The 23128-nt window shown below is 37.6% G+C and overlaps 2 protein-coding genes across 2 annotated transcripts; one reads left to right on the top strand and one right to left on the bottom strand.

Moving 5' to 3' along the window:
- The first annotated feature begins 6425 nt into the window (after nt 1-6425).
- LOC104599124 (UPF0481 protein At3g47200-like) lies at nt 6426-22627 on the top strand. Its single transcript, XM_010261508.2, has 2 exons — nt 6426-6757; nt 17771-22627. The coding sequence occupies exon 2, from the start codon at nt 17792-17794 to the stop codon at nt 19160-19162; it is 1371 nt and encodes a 456-aa protein (XP_010259810.1). The 5' UTR covers nt 6426-6757; nt 17771-17791; the 3' UTR covers nt 19163-22627.
- Nucleotides 20262-21926, bottom strand: LOC104599123 (UPF0481 protein At3g47200-like). The gene has a single exon (XM_010261507.3). The coding sequence runs from the start codon at nt 21924-21926 to the stop codon at nt 20580-20582; it is 1347 nt and encodes a 448-aa protein (XP_010259809.1). The 3' UTR covers nt 20262-20579.
- Nucleotides 22628-23128: the final 501 nt, after the last annotated feature.

Here is a 23128-nt window from a genome sequence, read left to right as displayed (position 1 = left end):
TTTCTTTAAGTGAATCTCTCCTCTTTATATCATAAAATTGATGGGTTGGGAGATGAATCTTACGCATAGATGGCACAATTGAATTTGGGTCACTATATTTGCTTGAACTTATTTAGGGTCTTGGATGTTTTTATTCTTTTGTAAATTTTCTTTGGCATTAATAATAATAAAGATATTTGACATGGTGAATAGACATTATATTATCTAATAAGTGGGAGATATGGTCATTGGCATTACTATGTGTGAATGTTCGAAAAAACTAGTTGTTGTTCACTTCATGGCCAAACAGATAGAGTCACCGCTAGGGGTGCTTACAGTTTGGTTAACCAAATCATGGGGTATTTTTTCAAACCAAATTGATCTGATCGGTTTTTTAAATATGCAAACCGAAATTGAACCGATGCAACTGATTAACTAGTGGATCGGTTAACCACGATTCGGTTTTTTGATTTTTTATACACTTAAAAAAAAAACTAAAACTAGTATCGGACTGTTGGTGCCGTTGGTTGTTGTCGGTGCTGGTGGTTGCCGATGAGTGTTGCTTGAATGAGAGCTTGAGAGGTGGTGTGGTTGGGCCTGGCGGAGGCACAGAGAAGAGAAGTGAGAGAGAGAGAGAAGAGAGAATTGAGAGAGTGAGAGAGTTGATCCTTGCTTGCGAAACTAGTTGGACCGTTGGTGCTTGCTTGCCGGCGAGGCAGCGACCGTCATTGTCGTGTTGGTGGTTGGCGCAAGCCACACAACCTTTGGAGTGGAAGAGAGCTGAGAGAGCGAGAGAAGAAAAAACTGAGATAAATGAGAGAGAGAAAGCTAAGAAAAAGAGTTGGCAGTTTGGGAAAAGACAAAAGAGGACTGACAGTCAGACACTCTGGCAGAGGTAGACTCCCAAACTTTCAATTGAAACTTGAAAGGTTCAAATTTCAAAAAAAATTGAAATTTGAACCTTAAGGCTGAAAGTCTCTTAGACTCATACACTGTAGCTAATAAATCGGTACAGTAGGCGACTAGGCACCGAATAAATGGAAATCTTTTATTCGATTTTCAAAAAAAAACTAAAAAATATAATATATAATATATATAACATGATATATTTATATAAATATTTATTAATTGCTGGTTTTTTTGAATGGTTAACCGAAATTGAACCAAAACTATCGGTTTTTTAAGAATATCGAACAGAAACTGAATCGACCGATTCAATTAACCAATTTTTTTGTTCAATTTCGGTTAGTTTTTTCGGTCGGTTCAGTCTTTGGTTTTTGTTTGCTCACCCCTAATCACCACCCATCAAGATAGATAACTAGGAGTGATGGGCCTCCCAAATTTGCATTTCATAAAATGTTTGGAATTAATAGTGACTCCACATCATTCGGCTAGGATAAGGCCAACCTAGGTAAGTTGAGAGAGAGAGAGAGAGAGAGAAGTGGTTAGGCACTATTTCTCTTGTCAGTGTGAATGCTAGTTTTCCTTTCTAACTTTTTAAATAATGAAATTTTTTTGAACTTAGATTGAGAGCTAATGCTCTCCAACAACTTGGAAGGATATTGAGAGTGCTTCTTTCTCTCTTCTGGACCAGCCTCATTTTGGACGTAGGGGCCTGAGCAAAAGGGTGGGAAACACCACCCCTTTTCTATCAGGACCGTACCCCCACTTTCAAACTCAGTTGGTTGGTCTCAAGAGTCAAAAGAGTGTACCGGTTCCCCCAAATGCAAGAAAACGCGACAGCTCTCACACTCATAGAAATGAGATATGAACAACATAGAGAAACCTAAAGGAAAAGAAGGAACAAAAAAAGTAAAGGAGGCTAATAAAAGAAAAACTAAATGAACTAAACCAAAGAACACAAAATTTGAATCAAAATAACAGAGTGTGAGGTAAGGACATTACCTCGATGTAGCCTTCGAGTAGGGAATGAACACTGCTATATTGTTGAAGTAGGAACCGGATTTATGGGAAATTGGTCGCTTGAGAATAACTATATCGAACTACACATTCTAGGTTGATTTGGTGATGCCAGAGGGGAAACCGTTCTGATTGGTGCTACTTTGGAACACCTAAGTTGTTGTTTGTTGGATTCAAACCTATTGTGAGAGAGGGGCTTAGAGTGTGGTTTGTGGTTGAGCACCCACCATATTAGTTCCCCCCTTCTCAAAATTGACTCTCCTATGTATAATGGGAATGAGGGGGTGTTTTGAAACTTCTTAAAATGAAGGGGGTTTGGTGGGTTGGAATTTGGAAGGGTGTTTTGACAAGCTAGGAGCACCCACTCCACCCTGAATCAACTTCCACATAAGAAAAGGAAATTTTAGAGGGAATGGTTTTGCTCCAGAGAGCTTTGCTCCAAGGTACTTACAGATTCAATACTCTGATCACATTCTAGGCACTTTTGGAAGTAAATTTCCCATCTGTAGTTGCCAACCAAACTACCTTATCTTCCTTGTTGAAAAGATAGATTCTAGAGTGCATAATCGACTCTATTATATGCTGAGAGAGAATAGGCTTCACTTGGGACAAATTCCATTCCCCATCTGCAGACAAAACATCCTTCAATTGCAGCCCAATATTCAAGCTAGAAATTGATATTTCCTTCACCTACAAGCCATTTTGAAGCTGCCACCAAAGTTTCATCTGATTCTTCCATCTGACCAACACAACACACAATCATCCAAAATATTTTTTTTTCTTGTCTAAAACCTTCCAAATCATTAATACAATAGAGTTTCTTATCTGACAGGAAACTCCCTTCCTTCCTTCGTTGTTTACAGATCAAATTGCCCTTGGCTTAGCCTAGAGTAGTCGTAATCCCACCTAGAAATTCAACTTTTGATCTTGAATCTTCTGTAGCAGTCATTGTCATCTAGCATCAAATCTAGACCTAAACCATGGGTGCAATCATGCAACCTTCTAGTAGTTTGAAATACCTACTGAACTTATGACTTGGGAGCTTTTTTGGGATTAGTTTTCATTGGTTCCTGTTTAGATTTATCCTCTTTTTTTTTCCTACTTGAACTTTTTCTTTCTATTTATCACATTTTTTCTATTCAGCTTGTAGTCCGATTCTTCATGCCCATGCTTGAAGCAAAACGAAAAACGAGTAGTAGAGAGGAAGATTTTCATACAATATCTCCTATTGAAATCCTTTCCTACTGAGTCCAACCCAAACCTTACATGGATGATCCTTTATGAGATTGACCTCTATACAAACCCTAGTCGTCGTGGTTCGGGTTAACCTTGTGGTTGCTTGATCCACTTTCAACACCCTATCAGCTATCTGTGCAATAGATTGCACATAGCGATCATTATAAAAATTAATTGGGAGTTTCGATAAAGATATCCACACTGGCACAACCGAAGGCTCCCACCCCAACTCCATTCCTAGAGTCCACTTTAGAAACTGAAAAAGATATTCTTTAATTCTTATTACCTCTCGAAGCCAAACCCTTAAGAATTTTGCTTCACAAAACGAATAAGAGAGTAGTCACAACCATTGCTTTCTTTAGATGAAAAGTTCCCACCAAGAACTCCCTTATCTTTGCCAAGGAATGTCGACCATGCACACTTTTCCCCACTAGAGCAAACTGAAGAGGATTTAGAGATTTCTTAATCTCTTCATTAGTGAAAAGAACAATCGGTTCTCCCCATTTGATGGAAGGAACCTTAATTAGAATGTCTACAACTGGAGGATCTAAACACACCAGAAAAGGAGTAGAATTCAATGTGAGAACAACAACAAAACTAGGGTTTTTAGGGGGCTTCCCTGTAGAGGTGTCAATTGGACTATATTTGGTCTAATCTAGTCCAGTCCAATGTGAGTCCATTACAAATGATACAAAAGGGGGAAAAATTATGGATTAAATGAAAAATGATTGTTGAAAAATATGTGGGAAAAGATGCCAATGAAGTGAACGAATCTACCCAAATAGAAAGGGGGAGTTTCATCTCCCAAGTGAAAATGGAGGAATCAACTTTACCTCCTATATATGTAAGGTTAATGTATCACTATATCACTAACTAAATTCATTTTTAAGTTTCAAGGGTGAATATCTCTATTTATCCTCATCTTTGTCATCAATTTAAAAGGAAAAGACATGATTAATTATTTGTATCTAATGTTTAAGGTTAATTAATTTTAAACTTTAGAAGCCCATAAATTATTAATCAAGGATTCGTTTTGAAATAAGTTAGTATTTTCTATTTGAACCATCGCTGATTTTATTTAGGGTTAATTACTTAAATATACCTTTTGGTTTCCACCTTACTAAAACATTTTTATTATAAAGATTGATGAAAAGACATAAAAGGACAAAAATGCCCTTGATTGTTCTTTAAATTTCAAAATATGCACTTAACTTTCTTTCAAAAATCAACTTTAGTTTTCATGGAAGACTACCTTGACCTTACCTTCTCCACAACTTCAAGAGACTCAAGCCCTAGCTTTTGCCACTCTTTATATATAGTGACATTTAAATTTCAGGTTCCTCAATGGAATTAATGAGAAAAATCGTGTGTATTTTACTTTTCATTTTCTTCTTTCCTTTCCTTTTCTCTCTCTCCTTTTCTTCTCAGCAAGCAATCATATTTTATAGTCATATTTTACTCTCTTAATAGTATTCAAAACCCTAAGAAGACTAGAGGAGAAGATGCAAAGAGTTATAGGGAGGAGACTTCTGTTTCTGTACTTGCATCCCAACTAGATTTCATTGACGAAGACTAGAGGACAAGATGCAAAGAGTTGTAGGGAGGAGACTTTTATCTCATATTGGCATCCCAATCAGACCACATTGGTAAAGACTAGAGGAGAAGATACTAAAAGTTGTAGGGAGGAGACTTTCATCTTTGTATTGGTGTCCCAATTAGATCAAGTTGGCAAAAACCAGAGGAGAAGATACTAAGGCCCCGTTCGCTTTTCGGTAAGTTAATTATTTACTCGAGTAAGTGCATTTGCATTTACTCATGTTCTTTTATTTTTTAAGTAAATAAGATAATGACCATTTTACCCATAAAATTCCATTATCAAAAGGGGCATTTTTGTCCCATCCAAGTGTTGGCAACTTTGCCAAGATGGAAAAGTTAATTTACCCACCCAAGAAATGGTTATCACTTACTCAGAAAATAAACTTTTAATCCTATTGACCAACTTTCCCCCCTCTCAAAATTCAAAAAGCGAACGCCCCCTAAGAGTTGTAGGGAGGAGACTTTCATCTTTGTATTAGTGTCCCAATCAGATAATGTTGAGAAAAACCATAAGAGAAGATACTAAGAGTTGTAGGGAGGGGACTTTCATCTTTGTATGGGCATCCCATCCAAACCATCTCAGAACCTCATAGCTACTTCCAACAATCCCACATCATTGAACTACTCTCACCATGGATTCCCTTCCACATCATTCTTCCCTGATTCAACCAAAGGTTAATCTCCTTTTTTCTTTTATTTGTGGTGTCATTTGATTTTGACCTTCAAAGGACACTACAGACGCACATTGGGAATATCTCCCTTGTTATTCTCCCCACAAATACCCCACAATATATCCCAACCATGTATTGGGAACATCTCCCAATGACAAGTATGGAAGATGTTTTCAATGCACATTGAGATGTGCACGTGGGGCACACTTTGTGCAACGCAAATGTAAACTCATAATAGAGGGTAGGGGTGGGCAAGAAAAACCGAAAAACTGAACCAAACCGAAAATCCGATTAATTGAACCGATCGGTTTGACATTTTTAAAAAACCAAAGGTATCGGTTTGATTTCAATTAACCAATATAAAAAACCGGCGGTTAACTGAACCGACCGGTATACATATATTTTTATGTATTTTATGTATATTATATATATTTTATATTTTCTATGTATTATAAATTAATAAATATGCATATATATAATATATTATTTATTATTTAATATATAATATTATACATATTTCTAATTTTTTATTATATTTATACAATTTTTTATAATATACATTATAAATATAAAAAAACTGAAAACCGACAAATCAAATGATCAACCGATTAACTGATCGACTTCAATTCAATTTCGATTACTGATTTTCCAAGAATCTATAACTCTGATTAGGTTTGAAAAGCAGCTAGGCCCATGGACTGTGAGCACCCGTAATAGAGGGCCTATTTGTGTCAAGTAGGGCCACCCCACAAATTATATATACTTAAATAATTTTTATGAAAACCACATGTAATTTTAAGTAGTTTAGACAAGCCACATGATATATTTAATTAATTAGCCCTTTCATTTAATTAATAAAGACCATGCTTCGTGGAAGGAATACACAGTTAGGTGAGACGTAAAGAAAACCAACTTTGAACTGTTGAGACAATGCGAAAGTCGTTCTCTCGTACCATCATTGGTGATTGCTTTGTGATATTCGTTTCTAAAACATAAAGGCAAAACCTGTGCGTTATGATATTCATAAAAATCCGAAAAGTCCAAGAGGTGCTTCTGATGACAGAGAAAAGAAACAATAAAATAAATTATCAAGTCAATAAATGATTACAGATCGACATAACAACGATGACTTCAGACTTTTCAAGTCAATAAAATTAATTTTCCTTGACACTTTCCGAGTTCCTGCCTTCATATTGCCTTTCCCAACAAGGAACTTGAGAGAGCTTTCTTCCTGACTAGATTATATTGCTTGAAATATCATCGGAAGAAATACGGAAAAGCTCTAGCTAGCTTTCTTGAAATATCATCCATGAACGTTGTTGTTACGACAAGAAAGTGATCGAATTTTGAGTAAGGTAAGCTTCAGCTTTTGTTCCTGTTATCTGGATATATATATATATATCTTTCTGTTATGCATGTTTAGATGGGTGCTTTGTAGAATTCTCAGCTCTTTGTCGCATTTGGTCTGGTATTCACAAAACTCTGCCATGAAATTGCTGTAGCTGTTTCTTTTTCTTTCATTGATACCCTTTTCATGCCATTTCTAATTAATCCCCAAATCAAATTCGTGATGACACAGAGATTGATGCATTAATAATGGTAGATTTTTTGAATTCTGATTTGGTAAAAAGAGGGAGTCCAAATTCTATACGGTTCATAATTACAGAACTGGATGATATTGCGACAATCATGCTATACCACATCAGCCTGTATGTGGGATCCTTGTTTATAGAGCTGTTGTGATGGATCGTGGTGGACCTAGTCTTACGAGAACCGTATAGAAATTTCTACTGAAACACTGTCACATAGTGCCACTCAGGCGTTTTAAGTTTAATGTTTAATTTTGTGTTTGGCTTGAAACTGTTAGAGTTGAAACAATCATAAAAGATTTACTTGAAACGTAAACCAGAGGATTTTCAAGAAACATCAATTAAAGTGGGGTTGAGTGTTGACTGATTATTATGGCATGAATGGAAAAACACAAACTTCGAACTAAGCAGAGATTCAAGTACAAACAGTGGTGATTTTATTCCAAACATAAACGGCATTTCAACTCAAAATTGTCTAGAAACACCAATGCTACCAAACACAACCTAATTAGTAAAACCTAGCTAGATTTTGATGAAGTGGGCTATAGAGGCAAAGACACCCTGTTAATTTTTCTCACTCAAAATGTATTTACACATGGCATCTTTTGTCCTAGTGCAATGAGTCAGTAGAGATCACTAATTGCAGATTTAGTTGAGTTTCTTGTTAAGGAAAGAGGGGGAAGATGAAGATTTCAGTAATAGAGAAGAAAGGAAAAGAAGAAGAGAATAGGAAGTCAATCAGGATTGTGAAAATTAACCTTAGCCGCCCCCCCCCCTCTCATTACAAGGATGCCCTTAGTAGGGCGGCTACTAAAAGCTGAACAGTCACAACTTAAAAAAACATAAACTAATGGGCCTAAAGCCCAACAACTTCCTAACTAAATAAAAACAAACCGGACCAACTCAACACTCCCCCTCAAGTTGGGAGTAAATGTCACACATTCCCAACTTGCGTAGATCATGCTCCAGTTTGTTCTTTGCAACGCCTTTTGTGAGAACATCAACGAGCTACAGATTAGAAGCAATGTATGGAAGACAAACTTCTCCAAAAGTTACCCTTTCTCTGATAAAATGTCTATCCACTTCAATGTGCTTAGTTCGGTCATGCTGGACTAGGTTATGGACAATGTTAATTGCTGCCTGGTTATCACAGTATAGCATCATAGGTTCTTCTGCCTGTACACAATTTTTTTCTAACAGGGAACGGATTCAGAGAAGTTCTGAAACTCCATGTGCCATGGCCCTGTATTCGGCTTCAACACTTGATCTTGCCACTACTATTTGTTTCTTACTCTTTCATGAGACAAGGTTACCCCCAACTAGGGTGCACACTCCTGAACTTGACCTCCTGTCATCAAGGCATTTTGCCCAATCTGCATCTGTATAAGTCTCTAGTTTCAACTGTTCATGATCAATAAACAATATGCCTCTGCCCGGGTGTCCCTTTAGATAAGCAAGAATCCTATCAACTGCCTCCCAATGCTGGATTCGTTGAGCAAGCATGTATTGACTTACTACACTTACTGCATAGGAGATGTCTGGTCTTGTCATACACAAGTATAGCAGCCGACCCACAAGTTTCTGATATCTCCCAATGTCCTTTACTGGTTCACCTTCTGATGCATTGATTTTATGATTCTGATCAATAGGGGTGCTAATTGCCTTTGTTCCAAGCTTCCCTGTCTCTTGAAGAAGATCCAAGACATACTTCCTTTGTGAGATAAAAATTCCATGTTTTGATCTTGCAACTTCAACGCCTAAGAAGTATCTCAGTTCTCCAAGATCCTTAATTTCAAATTCTTTATGTAAGTTCTTTTTCAGATCATCAATCTCACTCAGATCATTCCCGGTGACAACAACATCATCCAAATACACAATTAGGACTGACACCAAAGATCCCCTTCGCTTCACAAACAAGGTATGATCGGATTGAGTTTGAGTGTAGCCAAAAGCAATCAAGGTCTGTCTGAATCTGTCAAACCATGCTCTGTGAGATTGTTTCAAGCCATAAAGTGACTTCTTAAGCCTACATACCTTTCCCTTTTCAGTATCATTGTAAAAACCAGTAAGAATATCCATATACACTTCTTCTTGCAGATCCCCATTTAGGAAAGCATTCTTCACATCAAGTTGAAACAAGGGCCAAGAGTGAGGCAGCAAGAGAAAGAAGTATTCAAACGGAGGTCATCTTTGCAACTAGCGCAAAGGTCTCTAAGTAATCAATGCCATATGTCTGTGTGTACCCTTTTGCAACAAGTCTTGCCTTGTACCTTTCTATACTTCCATCTGCCTTATATTTTACTGTGTAAACCCATTTACGTCCAATTGTCTCCTTGCCTTCTGGTAGATCTACAACGTCCCATGTCTGATTCTTAATCAAAACTGCAATCTCTTCCTGCATAGCTGTCTTCCACTCAGGTTTGGAGAGAGCCTCACTAACACCCTTGGGTATAGACACTGAATCAAGAGAAGAGAGAAAAGCACGGTAGGAAGGAGAAAGTCCATTGTAGGATAAGTATTGTGAAATACAATGAGAAGTACACTTTCTCTTCCCTTTTTTAAGAGCAATAGGAAGATCAAGGTTATTGGTAACAGATTTAGTAGGATCAATGGGAATTGAAATAGTAGCGGGGTCAAGAGGAATGCCTGAATCCATATCAGCCGAATCTGGAGTCTCCAAGGGATTGACAGGAAGTGGTATGAGTTCTACTATAGTGGAATCAACCGCCTTGCGAAGTCTCTGTCGTGAGTAATGCTGAGAAACAGAGCGCAAAGGAGGTGGCAAGGTAGGTAGTACAGAGTGGTGGTCAAGCATAAAAGGTGACACAGGGACTGGAACTGGGAGAGGGATAGATTGCTGACTTACTTCCCCAAAACACTCCCCCTGAGAAGGATTCTGTGAGAAGAAGTACGTGGATTCAAAAAAGGTGACATCCATGGTAACATATCGATTCCTAGAGACTGGATCATAGCAACAGTACCCTTTCTGATTTTTTGCATATCCAAGGAAGACACACTTCTTTGCCTTGGGATCAAGCTTCGAGCGGTGAGGACCAAGGATGTGTGCAAAGCAGACACACCCAAACACCCTCAGAGGAACATGAAACATCTCCCCCTGAGGAAAAAGAAGGCTGAATGGAGTGTTGAATCCAAGTATACGAGAAGGCACCCTGTTAATCAGATATACTGCTGTGAGAACTGCATCACCCTAAAATTGAACTAGAACTGTAGATGTGATCATCATGCTTCTTGCAGTCTCAACAATGTGTCTGTTCTTCCTTTCTGCAACACCATTCTGCTGTGGACTATAGGGGCAACTGCTCTGATGGACAACACCATATTCTAACAGATATGAGGCAAGATGTCTTTTAAAATATTCCCTGACATTGTCAGATCTGAACACCTTTATTTTTGTTCCAAACTGTATTAGTACCATCTAATGAAATTGCCTCACCAAGGATGGTACCTCATCGCGGGATCTCATCAGGTAAATCCAAGAGTATCGTGAGAAATCATCCATAAATAAGAGAAAATAGCAATAGCCTCCCATAGAAGGAACATGGTAAGGGCCCCACACATTCGAATGAATAACATCAAAAGAAGAAGAACATCTTTTATTATTAGGTTTAAATGAATGTCTACAATGCTTTCCAAGTTGACAACCTTCACACTTTAGACTTGACAAACTAATAGACTCAAAAAGTTTTGGAAACAAAAAACTCAAAGAAGAAAATGATAAATGACCCTAACGATTATGCCAAAGCATGATTTGACTCACAAACCCCGACTCACTATCCCTGCTGACATGATGACTCTAATGAGAAGGAAGTACATCTAGGAGGTAGATTCCATTCACTTCACGACCACTCCCAATCGTCCTCTTTGAATCCAGATCCTGCAAAATACAACGACTAGGAGAAAAAATTACTGAGCAGTTCAGGTTCTTAGTCAAACTACTAACAGATAACAAATTAGTGCTCAATCTGGGAACATGAAGGACAGAGGGTAGAGAAATAGAATCACTAATCTTGACAGATCCCTTCCTAGCAATAGGAATATGGGATCCATCAGCTGTGGAGACCCTATCTCTACCAGAATAGAGCTGGTAAGTTGAAAAAATAGTAGAGCTCTGAGGCTCCAAAATCTATAATCCAAGGAGGTCCCTCCTTACCTGAAGTGGAAACATAATTTGCAGTGACGCGTGAACTACTTGTGTGAGCAAAGGAAGTAGAGTGGACTCCACCAGTGCCACCTGTACCTTGCTGTTCACTTGCGGCTGAACTGGAACTAGTTGTATCCCACTGGTTTAGAAGTAGCCCATACCTCTCAAGTTCGGCCCTTACTGCAATAGCTACAACAAACTCTAGAGCAGCTGTAGTAGGAGAGGCTGGAATGTCACCAATAACTGTCATGTGTGCATTTCCCTTCTAATTTTTCAACATAGTCAGCACAAGATGTGGGTGAAGTTTCCAGCAAGTATCTCTTGTATGTTTAGGCTTCTTACAGTAGTCACAGATTAGATCTCTTTTATCTTCCTTCTTAATGTCACTACCACTTTGTTTAGGTTTCACAACACTTACCCTGGCAAATTGATCAGAAATAAGGTTTTTCATCATCACATCTCTCCTGCACTCCTCCCCTAACACAAAGGCATATGCTTAGGAGAAAGTAACACTGTCCTTGGAAAGAAGGTGCTGTCGTGCAATATCATACTCAAGATTAAGGCCAACAAGGAATTCAAACACCCTATACTTCTTTAGATGTTTCTGATAGGTAGCTGCATCCTTAGTGGTTTCCCAAGCAAATGTTTCTAAATGGTCAATCTCCTGCCACAGGGTTTTAAGGACTGAAAAATAGGCTGCAACAGATCTGTCTCCCTGCCTTGTAGCAATAATCCGATTTCTCAATTGATAAGCCCTAGTAACATTTTCCCTCTATGAATAGGTTTCTACAACCCCATCCCATATTTCCTTAGTTGTATTTGCCCATAAAAAGTTTTCACTTATATGTGGCAATATGGAATTACACAACCAAGTCATCACCATATAATTCTCCTGTACCCACCGGGAGTTGCTAGTTTCGGGTTTCACCTCTTCACCAGTGATATACCCTAATTTCCCACGAGCACCAATGGCCATCTTTGCAGATTGTGACCATTCTAAGTAATTTGCACCATCCAACCTAACTGTAGTAATGGTCCCAACCCCGAAAGGGTCTCCAGCACCTCCTCCCATTGGTCCTATTTCACTCCCAGGCTTATTTTCAACTCCGTGGTCCTCCATGCTTCTCAAAAAATGTAAGAAAATAACTAAAATTTGCAGCAATATCAAACAAAACACCTTTTGGAACCAACAACACCTTTCTGGTGTCCTAGACTTTCTTCCCACAAAAGATTCTTTTTTTGTGGGATGGGAGAAGAGAGAGAAGAGGTAGACACCCTCTCTAGAAGCCTCCAAATCAGGCAGGACTTGAATCACCCCTTACAAAAAACTCCAAGGAACCCTAAAAAATTAGGGCGCCACTTCCTAGGTCAAAATTGAAGAGTTCAACAGAAACATGACTCTTCCCCTTTCTCCAGTTTTTCCTGATTTTGATGAGAAACCCTAGACCAACTACAGGGCACACAGATCCACAAAAAAAAATCCAAAAACTGGGCTTACTTGAGAGCTTCGACCAACCTCTTAAATCATCATGCAGTCGGCCGATCTAGGGCTGCATGAGAGAACAACTTCAAGGAACCTTCGGCCTGCTCTTATACCAAGTAGAGATCACTAATTGTAGATTTAGTCGAATTTCTTGTGAAGGAAAGAGGGGAAAGATGAAGATTTTAACAATAGAGAAGAAAGGAGAAGAAGAAGAGAGTAGGAAGTCAACCAGGATTGTGAAAATTAACCCTAGCCGCCCCCCTCTCATTATATGTATACTTAACTTAAAAAGATGAGATATTACAAGGATGCCCTTAGTAGGGCGACTACTAAAAGCTGAACAGTCACAACTTAGAAAAACATAAACTAATGGGCCTAAACCCCAACAACTTCCTAACTAAATAAAAACAAACCGGACCAACTCCATAGAGTCCAAATATACAGATAACCTCTAATGTTCCTACTCGTGTGACATCACTCCTGTGTATGCTACCTTCACCATCTTCATTATATATCCCACCACCATTAATTCAACCTTTCATATGTTTCTTTCTTCTACTTTGTCCTCAGCTATGGGTGTCGCCGTTTTCATTAGGGATGTAAACAGTTGGATTCGAATCAGGCTATATTGGAATTTGATCCGATAGAAAATGCATATTATATGAATTCAAATTTGAATCCATCGGATTTTCTAATCCCTGATTTGAGTTCAATTTGGATCATTTTATTAGATATCCGATAAGGATTTGTTTCAATTCAATATATGCAATATCTATCTATCTATCTATCTGTCTATATCTATATCTATATCTAAGCACGAACAATAGGAACAAGTAATAAGTGCACTAAGCATTTAAAAGTTACCTATATTGTAGATAATTCTTGTTTATTAAATTTGCTTATAAAATGAACTTTTTAGATTTTGTATGCTAAACTTACCTAAGAAACAACAATTTCAACCCATATAAAGATGACAATTTTCCCCATCCCTGTCGGATACCCGATTTCCCCGACCTGATGGGGTTGGGGATGGGGATTGCTTTGGAGGGGTAGGGATGGGGATGAGAAATGAAGTCCCCTCCCCGCCCTGACCCCGTATATATATTAAAAATTATTTATATTAAATATATATTATTTTATTTGTTTATTTATATTGTATATATCAAAATAAATCTAAAATATCATTTATATTTTAAAATTTTCCTTTATTTTAAGTAAATTTATTTCTAAAAATATTATTAATTAACAAAATTTGGGGATTTGGGTCCCCATAGGGAACCCATCTTTGTTGGGGATTGAGGATGGAAAACAACTTTTACCCCATCATGAAAGGAGATTTATTTCAAAATTGGGGTCAAGGACAAGGAATATGAACCTGCCCCGTTGGCATTCCTATACCTATATGCAGACCAGAGCAAACAAATTGTGGTAATTAACAATAACAACAAACACTTGAAAATACTTTGCTCCTACCTAGGTAGAGTTTAAGGTTTAGGGGTTTAGCATTTAGATTGGAAAATTAAAGGTGATCGGGCGTTTTTGTCCAATATGGTAGGATCCAAGTATTCCCCCTTGGACCCAATTTCAATAAATTGTATTGTCAACAATTATAAAAAAATCTTGGAGAAAACAATATACCATAAGCATATATAGAAATAAAGGGCTCATAATACGAGAAAATTAATCAACCAATATCATAAAATTGGTAACCAATTGATTAGGTTGTATTTATCACATTCTTGGTGTGGGGGGAGAGGGGATAGGATTAGCTTAAGGCAATAACTGTTCAACAAGTTGTGGAACCAATGATAACACTCCACACCCATCATAAATTACATGGGGCCCACAATCATTAATTAGACCTCTCAGTGTGGGCCTCATGTATTATATCTCTACCCTTTACATTCACGTGCACCCCCCCCCCCCCCCTAAAGAAATCTATCACTAGCTTGACCCAAAGCAAACCCTTGGAGCTTAAAATGGGAATCCAAAGAGTCAATTTATCTTACAAAGAGAAAAGAAAAGAAATAGATTGAAGAGATTGCATGACTTCCACTTTTTTTACAAATGGAGGATTCTAATCACTACAAAGGAATACTCAAAACATATATTTATAACTAGGGATAGGCATCAGGTAGGATACCCACGAAAATTTCCCTTCACACCCCAAACCCATTTAATTTATTTCCCCAATTTCCCAAACCTATCATCACATAAGTGAAATGTGATGTCCCACTTAAGATATATTTATTAGGGTGCTTTTCCATGGGGAAGGATTTAAATCCTGAGCCCTTTTTATTATATATTATTTCTTAAACATATAAGATATATTTATTAGGGTTTAACTATGATAGCAGAAAAACTTATTGTTGGAAGGGTTAGAATCCAAATTATGGATGGCCGAACCAGTTTTAATGGTTGGCCAAATTTCAAAAAAGTTTCTAACCCTACCAGGGAACCAATTTCCCTGAGATTTTGAATTTTGAAAATTTTGAATCGATCTTACATTGAACCAAACCAGATTTGAAAGCGAAAATAAACCAATTGTACTTGATACGGAGTCCAAAAATAGTATCTCCCAGAGTGGTAGTACACGCCCAAAATCAATCCAAAAAGCTGGCCACCAATCGAATATGGCACAGTGAATAAGAAGCCGGTTCAGTAACACTATTTTCTATAAAACTGCTATCCAACTACCTTGGATTAACTGAGATTTGTGAGCCTAATTTCCCCAATGTTTTTCTTGCAAAAACATAGTGGGGAAAATGATAAAAATCAGTTCTTTCAATGGCTAGGTCATGATAGGGTTTTTGAGAGAGAAGAGAGAAGATGAGAGAGCGAGTGAAGAGAAGAAGTTCTATTCGCCCTCTTCCTCCTAACCCCCTTATATGGAGCACTCTCCTAACCTAATTAGGAGACTATCCAAATTTGATTTGAACTTGTACTCTTTTAATAGATAAGCATTAACCTCTTAAGAGGACATGTGCTCCATACAACTAAACTAATCTCATTATTAATGGGCCTTTGGCCCATTTTCTTTAGTGGCTCACGTTCCTAGGTGTTGCATGGTCACTTTAGGCCTGATATTGTATGGCATGTGACCCCACAAAGGTCTCACACAAGTCCACAAGTGTTCGACCCCACTTCTAAAAGAGGTTAGGCTAAATTTGCTGCTCAGTGCAATGAATCTCTAAGCCAGCAATCAGCATGGGTCCAGTTTATGCCCAACATTTACACCTAAATGATCATTGGACTTAGCCACCCTATGAAGAACCAAGGATAATGGACTTATGTGAGATAAAGACCATTAAGTAATTAGCTCTGTAATAGTCTCTTACACTTAACCTCTTAGCCCATAATCATCAGAACACTGTTTACAGGGAAGGACCTCTCCCCTAACTGCAAGATACAGTGTTACATTCTCTGCTTGGATGGATACCAGGATTAAAACCTTTTGAAAACATTTTTCATAAAATAATAGTATAATAATGTATAAATATATTTTGCAAAACCAAATTTCAAACATAGATGAAATCCACTGCTGGTAGTTTAGGTTTCCATCAGTTTAGGTCTAGGGCATAACTAGAAATTGGTTTGGGTTTAGTTTTTCTTCCAAACACGCACTGCCTGTGCTTGGGGTCTAATCCTAGCAACTGAGACAAGCTGCTCCAATTGTTTGGTAGTATATGAATGCCAGCCTTGTCAACGTAAACTCCCCAAGTCTATCCAATGGTTGAAAACATTCTAAACTAACACGAGTTTTATAAGTGTCCAGTTTAAGGAGTAATACACAGAAAACATACTTTTATCAACATGAAACAATATTGTACTGTATTCATTTATAGATAAATATTCATGTACATCAACCTAATTGGAGCTATGGGCATACACTATCTAACACTTTTAACCAACCAACTGGTCTCATGAAAGTAGTAACGAATCAAATACTTTTTATTATTAAAATTTACGGGGCTTTTGATTGGTCAATGAAACTGTTCCAGTATTATGTATATGTCTATGTAGCACCATAGATTTTACCACATGCATGCATGCATACATATATGTATAGAGTATGTATAAATCAGGTTTGGGTCGTGCAAGGTACCCTAAAAACAAAACCCAAACCCTATAGAATTTTGATAAATGGGTCCTATTTATCACCGTTTTCCTTGAATAACAAGAAAACCTTAAGAAATGTGGTATTACTATTATATTCCAAGTAGAAGACCATGCCAAAATGTCTAATACAAATTCTTACCTTGAAATTCAAGGCATAATCTAAAACTCTGTTTTCCCTATTAGGAAACAAAGCAAATTCACCTAAAACAAATACATCAACTTCAATATGAAACTCAATTGAGTTTCAGACTACTACAAAAAAAAGGGTTTCAGACAATTGGATAATCGTAAAACAATTATTGGATATTCAGAAAATTAGCAAATCAAGTAAACCCTTCCATAATTATCCAATTATTGGATTTCTTTGCCAAATGGATCCATGAAAGACCATGAATAGACTTGAACAATTTGATCTCCTAGTGTGCTTTTCCATGGGTTCCTCTATGCCTCTATGTGAAATTTCAAAGTTGCATAAACTCATAGTTTTACTGTATTCTTCTTTGTCTTGTCGTTACGATATACCCAATTTATAAAATATTCCATGTGCCAAAAAAGAGAAATTTCACTTAAAATTGTCTGAAACTCTGAATATATCATTTACTGGGAAAATCTATGGTGCCGGAAAGACATGGTAATTCTACCTGATTGGTTGACACCCGTTGATTGGTCACAAATTTTTTTGGATGTCATGTCTTTCCGGTATCATAATCGAATCCACCATTTACCTGAAAATGAAAGCTCGACTCTTCAATTTATTTCCAATGACATCCTTATCTACTATTTTTGTTTCTCCAATTTTTATTCAGTCCCCACCATTTTCATCCCCTTCAAGTCCAGATTTGCCCTTAAATCCCTACACCATGAAATCCATCAAACATCCATCTATCCAATGGATTCTTTAATTTCCAGTTTCCAGTTAATTTCCCACTATAATTTCCATATTATAGTGAAGAAAATTAGAAAAGGAAATTTGCAAACTGTTTGTCTAAAATGGGATGTATTTTGATCTTGCCAGTGGCCTAGCTAGCTGTTTGAGATGGGTGATTGTAATCACATTCACATTTTGGAGCCAACAAATGAAAGACAATACCATATTTCCTTAGTGGTGGCTGATATCGAAAAAAAGTTGAAGGGTCCAGAGAGTGAACAACAATCCTCTGAACTTTGCATCTTCAGAGTCCCTAAGAACCTACGTAGGCTAAAAGAAGTAGCTTGTACTCCTAAGTTGATCTCAATTGGTCCCTTCTTTCATGAAGATGAAAGCTTAAAAGCCTCGGAAGAACATAAGCTGAGGTATCTTAAAGGTTTTCTAGGTCGAAGCACTAAAGGGATTAAAGACTGTGTGGAAACCATTGCAGAGCTGGAAGATAGAGCCCGAAAGTGTTATGCAGAAGAGATCCCCTTAGATGGCGAGAAATTTGTAAAGATGATGGTACTTGATGGCTGTTTCATCGTTGAGTTCCTTCTCAGATATCAAATTGTTGATCACAGACAGGAAGACGACCCCATCTTGAATACCATCTGGATGATTGATATAATGTCTGACTTGCTTCTACTTGAAAACCAACTTCCATTTTTTGTTCTTGACAAGATATTTGAACTACTAGAAGACGACGATGAAGAAAAGAAAGATGAAAAGTTACAGTTTCTCGATTTGGCCGTCAATACGTTTGGATATCTTTGGCCAAATGTAGTACCGCGTAAGAAAGAGAAATGTGAAGTGAAGCATCTGCTGGACTTAGTTCGGCAATTCTTTGTGTTGTCGTCCACTGACAGAAGCAGATCAAACTCACATCTAGATAAACAGCTTCAACGTTTCCCAAGTGCAAGAAAGCTCTTTGATGCTGGAATTGCTCTGAAAAGTGTTAGAAACAAGCGTTGGCTGAGCATAAGCTTTGCTAATGGATTCCTGAGAATTCCACGTATAACCATTGACGACACGACCAAATCTCTTCTGCAAAATCTAATTGCTTTCGAGAAGTATCATAGAGATTCCTTTCAAATGCACATAGCAGACTATGTAATGCTGATGGATCGACTCATTGTGACCTCCGAGGATGTGGAAGTACTCGAGAACTGTGGCATCATCAGAAACATGGCAGGAGACAATCGCAGCATAGTAAGCTTTTTTAACGCAATTGGCAAAGAAGTGAATTCGTTCTGCATGGGCTTGCATTTTCAGGATCTCTGTCGGGATGTAAACGAATACTATTGGAGGAGCCAGTGCAAATATGCAGCGCTTGCCTACTATCAGACTCACTTGCAGAGATGGATATTGATCTTGAAGAGAGAATATTTCAACAGTCCGTGGGCATTCGTTTCATTCTTAGCTGCAGTAATGCTCCTCGTTCTTACATTCATACAAACTATATACACCATGAAACCTAATTCCAATAAGGGCAACTGACATTCTCTTGATACATATTGACTTGTGGTACATCATTAATTGTCTCTACTCTCTACTCTCTAGAAGAAGTATGTATTTTCCATAAATAAAAACAGTCATCATCATCAAGTAGTGCTGATATAGGTTCTATTAATTTGTTTGCATTTGCACTGATGCAAATGTGAAGAGTACAAATGTAAAGAGTGTAAATTCCGGTTCACCTTTTGGTTCAGATTTTATTTTTGCTTTTATATTTATTTAAAAAAAGTAAAATGATGTGGTCCCACTTCATATGAGACAAAATGAAGATAAAGGAATGCTTATACATGCTGCCAATAATTCAAATTAGGATATGTAACTGAGGATATATTGGGTTTATATTCTGATCTGACACGAATTGATGGGGCAGATGTGGGTCATATTAAATTAAATTGCATCTGATATAGATTCTGTTTGTTTCATCAGTCAAATGTGGATCCAAATCTATATTCAGGATTAAAAATTTTTGGGCCTAGATTTAAATTAGCTGGATCTGCCCTATATCCAACATATACATGTCCCATGCGCAAATACGTGAAAAGATGCAAACTTTCCCCCAATTAGAGGTGACATACTTGGCTAGCACAACTCTTCTGTCTTACATCCCCTGTATTAATCTTCCCCAAACAAGATTCACAAGAAAAAAAAAAATCTTCGTAATAAGGAGCATAGGAATCTAGGTATTCGATCCTGGCCAGAAAAGCCCAATCATGAATGTCATTTACACACACAAAAGCCTGAAAAAAAAAGAAAGAGCTGGTAGAGAACTTAACTGTGGCCTAAATAACCCATATTTTATGGTTAGCTAGGGTGCTAAACATCATTTACAAAGGGCAATAGTCGGGAGAGTTGATGGTACCCATGAAGAATCCAATGAGCTAGAGGCCTATTTCCCCACCAAATGTCAAACCAAAATTTCATATGATTTCCTAGACGAGTGAATTCTGTTGTTCACTGTTTCTCATTTTGCACTTTAATTTCTTGTATTAGGACTGTAACTTAGTCCTCTTCCCCTCATTTTCATTGATAATGATATCAGCATTATGAAAGAAAAAAAAAAAGAAAAGAAAACCAACATTGATTAGTAATCACATTTCACCTGATCTTGATTTTTGCTTTAAAAGCAGAAACACATAATATGTGGACAATTAAGTAAACCGTTGGGGGCTTGAGAATATGGAAGTACAGGAAGGTATATGGCGTAAAAATGGTTTAGGGGGTTAATTAGAACACCCCCTCCCCTAAAGTACTGGGGGTATATGTAATTAATAGAACCTATATTAACAGTACTTATTCAGTGTTATTGATGGTAAATACATACTTCTTCAACAGAGACAATTTCGATCCTCCACAAGTCAATATATCAAGAGAAACGTCGGTTGCCCTTGTTGGAATTATATTAGTTCATGGTGTACACAGTTTGTAAGATTGTAAGAACGAGGAGCATTCCGGCAGCCAAGAACGAAATGAACGCCCACGGAGTGTTGAAATATTCTCTCCTCAAGATCAATATCCATTTCTGCAAGTGAGTCTGATGGTAAGCAAGCGCAACGTATTTGCACCGGCTTCTCCAATTGTATTCGTTTACATCTCGACAGAGATCCTGAAAATGCAAGCCCATGCAGAATGAGTTCACTTCTTTGCCAATTGCGTTAAAAAAGTTGACTATACTGCGACTGTCTCCTGCCGTGTTTCTGATGATGCCAAAGTTCTCGAGCACTTGCACATCCTCAGGGGACACAATCAGTCGATCCATCAGCATTACATAGTCTGCTATGTGCGTCTGAAAAGAATCCCCGTGATAGTACTTCTCAAAGGCGACAAGACTTTGGATAAGAGATTTGGTCATGTCATCAATGGTTATGCGTGGGATTCTCAGGACTCCATTATCAAAGCTTATACTCAACCAACGCTTGTTTCTAACACTCCTTAATGCAATTCCTGCATCAAAGAGCTTTCTTGCACTCGGAAAACGCTGAAGCTGTTTATCTAAATGTGAGTTTGATTTGCTTCTGTCTGTTGACGACAGCACAAAGAATTCCCGCACCAAGTCGAGCAGATGCTTTACTTCGCATCTCTCTTTCTTACGCGGTACTACGTTTGGCCAAAGACAGCTAAATGCACTGATGGCTAAGTCAAGAAACTGTGACTGATCAGCAGGAACATCTTCTAGTAGTTCAAATATCTTGTCCAGAACAAAGAATGGAAGTTGGTTTTCAAGTAGAACCATGTCAGACATTATATCAAGCATCCAGATGGTATTCAAAATGGGGTCGTCTTCCTGTCTGTATCGAACAGATCCATATCTGAGAAGGAACTCAACGATGAAGCAGCCATCAAGCAGCATCATCTTTACAAATTTCTCGCTATCTAAGGGGATGCCTTCTGCATAACACCTCCGGGCTCTATCTTCCAGCTCTGCAATGGCCTCTACGCAGTCTTTAATCCCTTTAGTTTTAGTGCTTCGACCTAAAAAATCTTTAAGATACCTCAGCTTATGCTCTTCTGAGCCTTTCAAGCTTTCATCTTCATGAAAAAAGGGACCAATTGAGACTAACTTAGGAGTACAAGCTACTTCTTTTAGCCTGCGTAGGTTCTTAGGAACTCTGAAGATGCAGCGTTCGGAGGAAAATTGATGCTGTTCACTCTCTGGACCCCTTAACATTCGTTCAATATCTGCCACCACTAAGGAAATATGGTGTTGCTTCACATTGGTTGCCTCTGGGGTGTGGTTACAATCAGCCATCTCAATTCTCAAACAGCTAACAAGCCCACTGACAAGATAAAGATATCCCGTTTTAGGCCAACAATTAGCAAATTTCTTTTTATTCACTATTACTAACAGAAGGAGCACGTACCATATACAGTTGTAATTTCAGAACATGGATAGAAATTAATTAGATAAACAATAATAGATATATAAGGATGTCAATGGAAATAAAATGAAGAGTTTAACCATTCAGGTAAAGGATAGATTCAGACAAGATAAAGAGGAGTGCAGTAAACATTGAGTTTGCCAGTGTATATAGATATCAAAATGACAAGACCTTATAAATCTTGTGCCCCTTTGTTTTATTCCTTAAGCGTATTTAATATATATACAGAAATTATTTTCCATCATATTACATGTTGTGAATAGTTTGTTGTTCCCTTCATTTGCTTGTTTCGATTATTTGTGCTCAAAGTCAGATTTTCCTGAGATGGGTATCACATACAGCTTCTGGTTGTATCCAAATGGATACTGAAGGCGGTGGTTAGCAAAAAGTATAAAAGAAAGAAACAGAAAAGATGGAGATAAAAAACATCAATATCTGTATCGTCAGGGGGATTAATATTTATAGACATGACAAGAAGAAGATTTCCATGAAAAAGATGCAACAATTATATTCCATGGCAGAGTTTTACGAATATCAGACTAAATGCAACATCTACCGATCAATCACCCTTTAATCATAACAGAAATTAAAGATATCCAAATTAACAGAAACAAAAATTGAAAAGCACCTTGTCAAGTCAACTTGTTCTTATTTGCTGCGCCAACAATTTACGATCACTCTCTTGTCGGAACAACAAAGCACTGGTCATAAAAGAGAACACAAATTAAGAAAGCTCTTCAATTCCCTAGTTCTATTTCTCAAGATACTCGAGGCAATATAATAATCCAGCAAGAAAGCTTTCTGCATTCCTTTAATGAAGGTACTTCAGGCAATATAAAAATCTAGCAAGAAAGCTCTTCCGTGTTTATTTTGGGAATGTGAAGGTACAAGGCAATACGAAGGTAAGAACTCAGAAAGTCTTACGAAGGAAAAAGGGTTGAGAAATCAGAAGTCTTCTTGGTCGTTTTGTTGATTTTTATTCATTTATTTCTACAGGTCCTTGTTGACTTGGTTTATTTTATTTATTGAATTGTTCTTTTTCCCGATTATTAGATTCATCTCTATATCACAG

The sequence above is a fragment of the Nelumbo nucifera genome, chromosome 2 (genome assembly GCF_055504915.1).
Source record: "Nelumbo nucifera cultivar China Antique chromosome 2, China Antique-T2T, whole genome shotgun sequence".
NCBI lineage: Eukaryota > Viridiplantae > Streptophyta > Magnoliopsida > Proteales > Nelumbonaceae > Nelumbo > Nelumbo nucifera.
This window is presented reverse-complemented; position numbering and strand designations above follow the sequence as displayed.

What these genes read in the sequence shown, in the direction of transcription:
- LOC104599123 (XM_010261507.3), bottom strand. Translation starts at nt 21,926, where the DNA reads ATGGCTGATTGTAACCACACCCCAGAGGCAACCAATGTGAAGCAACAC.
- LOC104599124 (XM_010261508.2), top strand. Translation starts at nt 17,792, where the DNA reads ATGGGTGATTGTAATCACATTCACATTTTGGAGCCAACAAATGAAAGA.